Source organism: Argopecten irradians, chromosome 4 (assembly GCF_041381155.1).
Source record: "Argopecten irradians isolate NY chromosome 4, Ai_NY, whole genome shotgun sequence".
NCBI lineage: Eukaryota > Metazoa > Mollusca > Bivalvia > Pectinida > Pectinidae > Argopecten > Argopecten irradians.
This window is the reverse complement of record NC_091137.1, coordinates 43,344,075-43,356,431: the sequence shown is the minus strand read 5'-3', so window position 1 is coordinate 43,356,431 and position 12,357 is coordinate 43,344,075. Positions and strand designations below refer to the sequence as shown.

At 36.6% G+C, this 12,357-nt stretch overlaps 1 protein-coding gene and 1 long non-coding RNA gene across 2 annotated transcripts in view; one reads left to right on the top strand and one right to left on the bottom strand.

The window, feature by feature from the left end:
• LOC138321765 (uncharacterized) overlaps nt 1-2,016 on the top strand; it is an 18,409-nt gene extending 16,393 nt beyond the window's left edge. The window contains exon 4 of the long non-coding RNA XR_011208357.1: nt 1,883-2,016. This is a non-coding gene — a long non-coding RNA (uncharacterized lncRNA). The remainder of the gene's footprint in view (nt 1-1,882) is intronic.
• Nucleotides 1-12,357, bottom strand: part of LOC138321763 (1-acyl-sn-glycerol-3-phosphate acyltransferase alpha-like) — a 27,516-nt gene extending 15,159 nt beyond the window's left edge. Inside the window, exons 1-3 of the mRNA XM_069265706.1 lie at nt 10,433-12,357; nt 5,159-5,292; nt 1,847-2,022 (exon numbers count right to left, since the gene is read on the bottom strand). Coding sequence (XP_069121807.1) covers nt 1,847-2,022; nt 5,159-5,292; nt 10,433-10,629 — 507 coding nt within the window. The 5' untranslated portion in view covers nt 10,630-12,357. The remainder of the gene's footprint in view (nt 1-1,846; nt 2,023-5,158; nt 5,293-10,432) is intronic.

Here is a 12,357-nt window from a genome sequence, read left to right as displayed (position 1 = left end):
ATTGGGCCCCACCCCTCCAGCCCCCGAGGGGCCAGAGCCAAAATTTATACAAGTTCTGTTCCCCTTCCCCCAGGGATGTTTGTGGCCAAATTTGATTACAATCCATGTAGAACTCTATGACTAGTAGCGATTTAAAGGATTTACCTCTATTTCCCTTATTGGGCCCCAACCCTCCAGCCCCAGGGGGTCAGAGCCAAAATTTATACAAGTTCTGTTCCCCTTCCTCCAAGGATGTTTGTAGCCAAATTTGGTTACATTCCATTCAGAACTCTATGACTAGTAGCGATTTAAAGGATTTATCTCTATTTCCCCTATTGGACCCCGCCCCTCTTGCCCCTGGGGGATCAGAGCCAAAATTTATACAAGTTCTCTTCCCATTCCCCCAAGGATGTTTGTGGCTAATTTTGGTTACAATTCATGCAGAACTCTAGGACAAGTAGCTTTTTAAAGGATTTACCTCTATTTCCCCTATTGGACCCCGCCCCCGGGGGACTAGAGCCAAAATTTATACAATTTCTGTTCCCCTTCCCCCAAGGATGTTTCTGGCCAAATTTGGTTACATTCCATTCAGAACTCTATGACTAGTAGCGATTTAAAGGATTTATCTCTATTTCCCCTATTGGACCCCGCCCCTCTTGCCCCTGGGGGATCAGAGCCAAAATTTATACAAGTTCTCTTCCCATTCCCCCAAGGATGTTTGTGGCTAATTTTGGTTACAATTCATGCAGAACTCTAGGACAAGTAGCGTTTTAAAGCATTTACCTCTATTTCCCCTATTGGACCCCGCCCCCGGGGGACTAGAGCCAAAATTTATACAATTTCTGTTCCCCTTCCCCCAAGGATGTTTCTGGCCAAATTTGGTTACATTCCATTGAGAACTCTATGACTAGTAGCGATTTAAAGGATTTATCTCTATTTCCCCTATTGGGCCCCGCCCCTCTTGCCCCTGGGGGATCAGAGCCAAAATTTATACAAGTTCTGTTCCCCTTCCCCCAAGGATGTTTGTGGCCAAATTTGGTTACAATCCATGCAGAACTCTAGGACAAGTAGCGTTTTAAAGCATTTACCTCTATTTCTCCTATTGGGCCTCGCCCCTCCTGCCCCCGGGGGACCAGAGCCAAAATTTATACAAGTTCTGTTCCCCTTCCCCCAAGGATGTTTGTAGCCAAATTTGGTTACATTCCATTCAGAACTCTATGACAAGTAGCGTTTTAAAGGATTTATCTCTATTTCCCCTATTGGGCCCCGCCCCTCTTGCCCCTGGGGGATCAGAATCAAAATTTATACAAGTTCTGTTCCCCTTCCCCCAAGGATGTTTGTGGCTAATTTTGGTTACAATCCATGCAGAACTCTAGGACAAGTAGCGATTTAAAGGATTTACCTCTATTTCCCCTATTGGGCCCCAACCCTCCTGCCCCCGGGGGGTCAGAGCCAAAATTTATACAAGTTCTGTTACCCCTCCCCCAAGGATGTTTGTGGCCAAATTTGGTTACAATCCATGCAGAACTCTAGGACAAGTAGCGATTTATAGGATTTATCTCTATTTCCCATATTGGGCCCCGCCCCTCCTGCCCCCCGGGGGTCAGAGCCAAAATTTATACAAGTTCTGTTCCCCCTCCCCCAAGGATGCTTGTGGCCAAATTTGGTTACAATCCATGCAGAACTCTATGACTAGTAGCGATTTAAAGGAAATGTTGACGGACGGACCGACCGACGACGGAAGACGGACGCCGCGCCATGACATAAGCTCACCGGCCCTTCGGGCCAGGTGAGCTAAAAACTGGGAATGCACAGAAAAGCTTTAACATCACTTGTCATATTCAAGAAGAACACAAATTTTACAGACCTTTTCTTTCTTAATGTGTTCGCTTGTCTCCGACAGAATGGACGCTGCTTCTTTGCGATTGGTTCGATCAACAAATACAGTACCGACCATCCACATTGCTAGTCCTAGAGACCCTGTATACAACAACGACTTCTTAACCATTACTGAACAGGACTCGGGCCAGATCGCCATTGAACCTATACAAAAAAAAATCCACAGTGTCACTTTGAATTTACCATAATGCTTTATTGATTCATTAGTAAATTAAAGAAATTGGGATGAATATTGTGAAAAGCTGCCTTAGAGACCACCTCTTCATAAAAACCTCCTGGGCCCAATTTCATGAACGTTATTTAATTTTGGAATTCCTTTAAAAACTTCATATTTCTCATTAGAAAGCACATTTAAGATGTTAAGAAGAAATTTTTAGTTGGAGCAAAAAAAAATGTAGAACACTTTAAATACTTTTTCTATGCCAAAAATACAACAAGTCACATAACATACAACTTTGAGCTAAGCAATTCAAAGTTAAGGGGAAATTCTTAGGTTAAGGAGCTTTCCTTAAAATCTGTAATACTTTCCTATTGAGAATTTCCTTGAATGAAGTTAAAGAATGTTCATGAAACTGGGCCTTGCTTTATAAGACCTCTTTTTTGGGTCTAAAAATATAAAACATGATGTGTTCACCATTATTTTCTTTGTCCTTTGGGTGTCTTTATTTAGAAGAGATTGACCCTGGTTGTTGATAGGATGTTAAACCCATAAACCAAACTGATAACCATTATATATAGTGATGTATAATCGGTTGAAAACTGTAATCGATCATCGGTTGAAATCGGTTTGTGCTTCCGATGCGACTTTTCCGACTATAATCGGTTCTGAACTATTTCTTTTTTGTGCATACTTTTTTACTGGAAATTACTAATTATGCTGGTGAACTTGGTGTTGCACATGTATATATACATAGATGTCTAATAAATTGATATATCAATATTGCACATGTAGTTATTTACTGCTTTCTATTACCCATTGGTTCTTAATTATGTATAGTCACCCTCTGGCTTTTGTAACATAACATGAAAGCATGGTGAGTGTTGTGATGCATGTTCATTTACCAGGTACTTTTAGCATTAAATAACCTTGGGGTTCCAACTAGTGTAGAGAGTTGTCACAAATCCTCAAGTAAGTGAAGTAACACAAATACAATCAGTTGTAAAGTTCAATTTAATTTATTAACAATCTAATAGCAATAGGCATCACTTTCCATCAAAATAAACTTGGTGAAAACAACAAATAACAGAAACAAACAAACTTAACAAAAGAAAAAAAGAAAAAATACGGAAAAATGCCAGACTTATAACTTTATCCGATTAATCGGTTACGGGAAACCAGAACCGATCATCGACATCGGAAGGCTCTAACAAGTCGTCAATCGATTATATCCGATGATCGACCCACCACTAATTATATAAATGTAGACTCTTCTAAATCAAAGACTAGATTAGTCCATTATGGAATTTTAGGGATGAATGAATTAAACCCATTTTAAAAATAATTTCACAAGCCACTTGCCTAAAACTAATCAAATTATTGAATTCGTTTAATAAATTTAATATGACATAGCCACTGATGAAAGATCCTCCATGTACATTCTGTATGGTAAAGTTATGAAACTAGAGCCCACACCTGATGGCTTTATACTAAACATATTTACATGAAGACTGTTATATCTCGGAATGGTTTTAGCCACTTAATCAATCAAATGAATGACATTTTGGACATGAAGTAAATTGCCTACGGCAGTAGGAAAGTCACCATAATGGTGTTAAGTGTAGAGATACAACAACTGGCTAACACATACCCCGGGCATGACCATTTGAAATGGGAGAAGAAGAGACTTAACCATTAATTTCATCATATACACATGTACATTCAAAGATATAATGTATCGGAATGTCAGACATATTCTAACTCTTTTTGTACGCATGGCACATTAATCTTTTACAATAAACATGAATATTCCTTTATTCCTTTGAGACAAATTATTTAAAAGATACAATGTGGATGTAAGAGAGGCATCACATGTTGTTTAAAAATCCATGGGATGTGGGTGTTTAGTTTTCAACTCCTTCTCTACGGACTATTTCTAGTTCACGCCTCGATAAGATTTTGCGTCAAAAGTTGACGGTTTTCAAATTAACAATAAACAGTTTTTCTTAAATCCAATTAAATATGTATTTGATATCAAAACAAAAGATGTGATCAAGCATTATAACAGTTATAAACAACAAAATGAATCGCTGGTTGGGGCTATAACTGGGGGGTGGTGGCGGGGGGAGGGGGAAGGGGGCTTTCCTCAGGAATGTTAGGATATTCCATAGTAACGTCAGTATGTGTGTACAGTCACTCATTTCGCCTTAATATACAGAACATCTGATTGTCAGAAAACAATACTGGGAGCGTCTAATTAAGCGAACTAAAGGTAAACAGGTCATGTACAGGATTCCAGAAAAAACATTACAGGAAGCCTTTCCGAAAGAGCATCATCAGCTTTACCCCACGTCTTTGCATTCAAAATAGGCCTACACACAAATAGAAGTCATGGCTATGTCTATATTGCATTCATTCAGCAGCTCTACGCATATACGGTCATACTATCAATAGGCTATAGCACATTAATTTTCCTCGGTTGAAAATCAAATATGGCTGCTCCCTCCACTTCGGACCACATCACTACCCTGACAATAATACATACCGGTAGTCGTTACGCCTTGGTTATCTCAATTTTATTCAAAATAGACATTATTGATATATGATAAATTGAAGAAAAAAAAAACATATTTAAAAAAAATAAAAGAAAGCTGTCATTGTTATGTTTTAAACCAAACTGCAGCTTCAACATTCAACAATTGTAACTATACCTTCGGTCATCCTGACTACCGCAGTTATCAAGCTTAGCAACCAACATCGTTTTAAATTTGATCACAAACATGTAAATATAGACTTACATGTATTTATGTAAATATATAGATTGAACAGTGTTTTGATTGCGTTAAAGGTGGTATGAGCGCAATGGGATACAGACATATTCTACGTTTAGCGCTAACGCGCTACATTGAATATGTCTGTATCCCATTGCGTTCATACAACCTTAAACGCAATCAAAACACTGTTCAATCTCTATTTGAATGACTATTCCACACTAACATCATTGCAGCAGGAAGGTTACAAATTGTTACATTCCATCAACACTGAAGATACAAGCCCCGCACAAAAATGATTGGGTATCATGTGATCCGTGAATTAGTTCCATTGAACTCCGATTAAACTTACCAAACATATCTAGAGCACTTTGATGATTACAAACAATGATGCATGGTTTATTTGCTTCAACATGTTCACGTCCTCGAATGTCCATAGATAACCCAAACAATCTCCTTTCAATCTTCACCCAATATATCAAGTATCTGAGAAAATAAACAACACGAAATTCTCATGACGACAACAGGTATGATATAATATATACCAATATGGATATGATGTTAAAATGCTATCTCAGGCTAATAATTCTAACCCAGATTGACTAGTTTCCCATAAAAACTAAGCAAATAATGTTCCTAAATGTGTTTTTCCTATATAAACTATAGTAAATTTGACCCCCTCCTCAGGGGAAAATTTGTGAACCCAGGGCCATGAAATTCGCAAATTTTTGAAAAGTGCCTTAAGACCTTCCAATCTATCAAGAGTATCTGGTTCCATCAAATCTGTGAATTCAAAAAGAAGATTTTTGAAATAACCATTTTGACCCCTTTTGGCTCCGCCCCTCTGGCCCCTGGGGGTCGGCCATGACCAATATGGATATGATGTTAAAATCCTATTTCATATTTCAGGCTAATAATTCTAACCCAGTTTGACTTATTTCCTATGAAAAATAGGCAAATAATGTTCATAAATGTGTTCTTCCTATATAAACTAAAGTAAACTTGACCCCCTCCCCAGGGGGAAACATGAGACCCCAGGGTCATATAATTCACAATTTTAGTAAATGACTTTAAGACCTTTCCATCTATGCAGAGTATTTGATTCTACCAGTTCCAGAATTTCAGAAGATTTTTGAAGTTTTAGCTAACCTATTTGACCTGTTTTGGCCCCACCCCTGAGGTCCCTGGAGATCAGTCACGGAAAATTTGTTAATAAGATTCAATGCCATCACATAGGGATAATTCTGACTACAATTGACTAATTTCCTATTATAATGACTAAATAATGCTCAAAAATGTGTTTTCCCTATATAAATTACAGTAAACTTGACCCCCTCCCCAGGGGGAAACCTGAGACCCAAGGGTCATATAATTCACAATTTTCATAAAACACCTTAAGATCTGTCCATCTATGAAAAGTATTTGATTCTACCATTTCCAGTATTTAAGAAGAAGATTTTTCAAAGTTTAGCCTGTTTGTCCCTTTTGGCCAGCCCCTCTGCCCCGAGGGGGTTGACCAGGACCAATATAGATATGATATTAAAATGTTATCTCAGGCTAATAATTCAACACAAGTTTGACTCATTTCCTATGAAAATTGAGCAAAAAATGCTCATAAATGTGTTTTCTTTATATAAACTATAGTAAACTTGACCCCCTCCCTAGGGGGAAACGTGAGACCCCAGGGTCATATAATTCACAATTTTCATAAAACACCTTAAGACCTGTCCATCTATGAAAAGTATTTGATTCTACCATTTCCAGTATTTAAGAAGAAGATTTTTCAAAGTTTAGCCTGTTTGTCCCTTTTGGCCAGCCCCTCTGCCCCGAGGGGGTTGACCAGGACCAATATAGATATGATATTAAAATGTTATCTCAGGCTAATAATTCAACACAAGTTTGACTCATTTCCTATGAAAATTGAGCAAAAAATGCTCATAAATGTGTTTTCTTTATATAAACTATAGTAAACTTGACCCCCTCCCCAGGGGGAAACGTGAGACCCCAGGGTCATATATAATTCACAATTTTCATAAAACACCTCAAGACCTGTCATGTGATTCTACCATTTCCAGAATTTCAGAAGAAGATTTTTAAAGTTTTGGCCTATTTGACCCCTTTTGACCCTGCCCCTAAGGCCCCTGGGGGTCAGTCACGGAAAATTGGTTAATAGGATTCAATGGCCATCTCATACTGATAATTCTGACAATATTTGACTCATTTCCTATTACAAATGATCAAATAACACTCAAAAGTGTGTTTTTCCTATATAAACTATAGTAAACTTAACCCCCTCCCCAGGGGGAAACCTGAGAACCCAGGGTCATATAATTCACAATTTTTGTAAAGGACCTTGAGACCTTTCTATCTATAAAGAGTATTTAATTCCATCGCATCTGTGAGTGGAGAAAAAGATTTTTGAAATTTTACGAGGACCCAAAATGAAAAACTTCACGTCAGTTATAACAAATAAATGACCGTTTTCATTATAATTGTATACCTATCTTTTTGCAGAATAGAAATAAATACTTAGTTTATGGATGCTGAAGGAAGTTAAAGGTGTTTTGAATGGAAACATTTGAGTTTCAAGCTTCAATAGGCACTCTTCGTAAGATACTGGTATACTAACTTTCGTCCAGAAATGGACAAACAAAATATGGAAATAAAATTGCCGGAAAATATTTTCATTTTATTTTTTGTTAAAATCTTCACTTATAATTTGAAAGATGCTATAACGGAAAATAATCCATTTAAATACAGTAACACAAAGAGCAAATTATTTGTCTCAGAAAAAGCTCATATATTTCCTGCAGAATTAGACTCTTTTTGAAAGTTTGAGGTCAAGCCTACATGTAGCTGGCTAACTGGTTTGTTATATTTTATATAACAAATAAATGAAATCATAACAAGAGGCCCAAAGGGCCTTAACGGTCATCTGACTACCTTGGCAATAGTAAAATTGATTATATATGGTGTCACTTTGTCAGGACCTTGTCAGGATCATTTTCAATTTCTTTCAACAAATTTTATTTCAAACAAGAGGCCAAAGGGCCTAACATATAGGGAATTAATTAGATATAGTGTCATGGTAGCCATCTTCGATTTGGGATCAACCAAAGATGCAACAATACTTTGTCGGGACCATGTCAGGATCATTTCATGCAAGAATCTGCCAAATCGCACCGATAGAACTTGAGAAGAAGTTCAAAATGTGTTTTCAAGATGGCGGCTGTGGCAACCATCTTTGATATCAGATCGACCCAAAAAATAACAACACTTTGTCAGGACCATGTCAGGATCATTTCATGCAAGAATATGCCAAATCGCACCAGTAGAACTTGAGAAGAAGTTCAAAATGTGTTTTCAAGATGGCGGATGTGGTGGCCATCTTGGATTACGGATCGACCCGAAAAGTACCAACACTTTGTCAGGACCATATGTCAGGATCATTTCATGCAAGTTTATTAGTTAAAATATTAGACAGATCATTTCAGTACTTTTCTGAGAAAAAATGGTAACAATTTTTAATTAAGCTTCAACTATCAAAATCCAAGATGGCGGCCTTTCAGCCATCTTGTTCACCTTTCGGTCTGAAAATGCGATATGCACAACTAGACCCCTAGGGGAACCTGCGCATGCAATTTGACACAGATCCCTTTAGTACTTTCTGAGAAATAGCGGTAACAAAATTCAATTGTCAAAATCAAAGATGGCATCCTGTCGGCCATCTTGTTCACCTATTGGTACCAAAATGCAATATGCATAACCAGGGACCTAGGTGACCATGCACATGAAATTTGAGACAGATCCCTTGAGTATTTTTTGAGAAACAGCGGTAACAAACTTTAATTGTCAAAATCCAAGATGGCAGCCTGTCGGAAATTTTGTTGATCAATCAGTTCCAAAATGCAATATGCACAACAGAGTCCTAGGGGAACCTATATGTGAAATTTGAGAAGAATTCCTGCAGCACTTTCCGAGAAATAGCGGTAACAAACTTTAATTGTCAAAATCCAAGTTGGCCGCTTGTCGGCATCTTGTTGACCCATTGGTCCCAAAATGCTATATGCACAACTAGGGCTCTAGGGGAACCTACTAGTGAAACATGAAAGGAATCCCTTCAGCACTTTCTGAGAAATGGCGGTAACAAACTTTGATTGTCAAAATCCAAGATGGTTGCCTGGCGGCCATTTTGTTGACCGATTGGTACCAAAATGCAATATGCACAACTAGGGCCCTAGTGGAACCTACATATGAAATTTGAGAAAGATCCCTTCAGTCCTTTCTGAATAATAGCGGTAACAAGAATTGTTAACGGACGGATCACGGACGAAAAGCAATATTGAATAGCCCACCATCTGATGATGGTGGGCTAAAAATAAAGATATTTTAAAGATGCTCCACCGCCGACAGAGCATAAATGATATTCATCAATTGAACAATATTTGGTGTTTAATCGTGTATATAGATGTCTAATTAGCACAAAAAATAATATAAGATAATTTATTTTGCCTTTGGTGTATGAGCAATCAGTACTTCATTCCATATAGGATATAGTACCACGGAATTTTTTCGGGATGCAATTAATTATTTTTTATATTTTCAACTTGAAGTAAAATTAGAAGCTCAAACTTTTCAATGGCGGTAATGGTGTAAATTGAGTAACTTTTGTAACTGAAGAAAAATACTAAATCGTCTGCTCCTGTTTTTAATAGTGAAAAAATACCATTTGTCAGCGGTGGAGCATCTTTAATTAAAGTTGTATTGCTGCTAATTTCACTGTAACGATATGTAACTAAAACATTTGATATTTAAACATTGACATGTAACTTGATGATTAAGCTCCCCAAAAGCATATGTCGGCCTATAAGAGAGCCGAAATCTAAGAATCATATATTCCTGGTTTTGAATAAAGCGCCTTCAATCACCGCCATGTTCAGTGACTTCGGGTTTTGTTAGATTCCTAATCGTATCACGTGACTGACGTTCGACACGACCTGCACGTGGTGAGCCAGGTAACTAGCGTAAGCACACGTGTTTGTTTACATTTTCCTTCTGGCCTAATATGAGCAAATCATGCTAGTATATGTCCACAGATTGAGTATTTGAAAATCCAATTTACAAATTATCGTAAAATGTTGTGTGTATCAAATATTGTAATGTGCGAGCATTATTTTCTTTGTAGATAGAGTCTGATGAGGTCGACCACATATTTTGTTTATGAAAAATTGTTGATATTTTCTCTTGGTTTCACAACTCTCGTTTTACTTCGAGATTGTCGCGACGAGCCTATTTTTCACGCGTACACGTTAAAAAGATTTTTTACTTTTATAATTAAAGATACTTGCAGTGCTGCAACTTTATAAAAAGTGGTAAAATTAGAAAGTTTAAACCTCAGACAAACGGAGAAAAATATGTATAACACTTAAACAGTTTTCACTATGACAAAAAGAGCGAAAGTCATAGACCATACAACTTTAACGTGTTAAATATGGATATCTGAACAGTAAACGGGTCGCCAAATGACCCGTGCATTTACATTTTATCTTCTGATACCATGTTTCATTATATTTACGTTATTTTCTCATTGATCTTTGGTATAATATTAAGATAGATGATTACTTACTTGACATTTTTCGGATGTCTTTCGCCCATGATCACACGAGGGAAAAGGTAAATCGCCACTAGGGCGAAAATCAACATGGTTACAGAGATGAATAACGTGTACTTGACGTAGTATTTAAATGTCTTATTCAACTCGTATAACACAGGTAACAACAGCAAAAATATGATAATTATCCATTGAAGCCACTCCAGCGTCATGTTTACAGTAACTGGTCTTCGAAGCGAATACTAAAGTCTAACGTCGTTCACACAGGTCTTCAACAATCTTAAACCGGATGTTACTAACACGAGGTCAAAGGTCATGAATACACATCTCCGTGTGTATATATATACTTTGTATAAAGATTTAGGATTGCACGATTACTGTTTCATTTAGCAGATCTAAGCTTATAAGACAGTTTCAGAACAAAAATTACTTGAATACCAATTTGTTCAATTCAAGGATTTTAAGTCATAAAAAGATATGTGTCTCATTCATTATCCCATGAACCAAAACCAAAGATTCAGATATACATGTAATTACATGTATCGAAATACATGTATCTACAAAAAACACATATAGTCCCTTCGGCCTTTCCCACCTTGTCTTGTGTCAAGTTGTGACGTAAACTGAAGTCAAACAGCCGATCGGCCGCCTAGAAAACAATCAGCTGGCGTTTCAATAAATTTTATTACTACAGCTAGTGAGCATCACTACAAAACAAATACTGCTTACAACTGTTAATGAATTGCTCACGTTTAAAATGTTAAATAGGCCTAATGTAGCCTATATCTGATGATTGTTACAAACTATGCAATCGTAATGACCGCCATTTGGGTAATTGTAATAGATGACCCGGATTTGTTTAGAATTTCCGGATTTCCTAATACCGTATTCGACCCAATAAGCGCCCAGGGCGTTTAAAAATTGAAAAAGTTCTAATAAGTCGAAATTAATGCAAATCTGTACAGATTTTGGTCTTTATTTAGGCCTGGGCAATTGAAATAAAGGCCTCAGAGGGGCGCTTATAGGAGCATGGGCGCTTATTGGGTCGAATGCAGTATTCAAGTTTTTGAAAATGGAAAAGATATTATTAATTTTTAGAATTTCGATGTGAATTTATTTTTAGAGAGAAAAAATACATTAATAATAAAAAGATATCATCAGTAACTGAATTTAAATAAATCAAATTAAAAAGAAATCTACTTTTTTTCTCTATCAGATCAAATTACATTTTGAATACTATTGTAACTCTGTATTTTCTTAATTTAGTGCTTGTAAATTTAAGAACTTTAAGTTCCATTATTGTGAAAGATATATTAAAAAGCCCAGTCTTAATATTTTGAACAATAAAATTGCTCATGACCTGGGTGTATATATATATATATATATATATATATATATAGTCCGCTGAACATGCCTATATCATTATGCTTTTTTATTTATCTATTTTTCGCCTAACACATATTAGGCCAAAATTTTTTTTTTTAAAAAGCCTAATAATATAGGCAGGTTTAGTGGACTAATAAAATGATACCTAAATGAAGCAAAATTGTTACAGAACATGAAATTATGTGTTTGTGTTTATTTTGCAAAGAATTTACCGGTAATCATAAAAAAACAAATTTTGAATTTATTCATATATGTTGCGTATGTATCTCCCTTATTTGAGACCAAAATCCCTTAAAATGGTTATCAATCTCCCTACAGCAACCCAGAAAAATATGGCATGTATGCATATACCGAATCATCTGTCTCATCTGACCATTTTACATGCCCGATTGGTCTAATCAGAACTTTACAATATGAATTATGATATTATTAATATAAAGTCTATAAATCCTGGTCTAATGTTAGAAAGAAGAAGATTGCGACCTATGAGGATGGACCATATCAACTAGACCTTGCTGATGTAACATCCTTAATAAACAATATGTATATGGTCA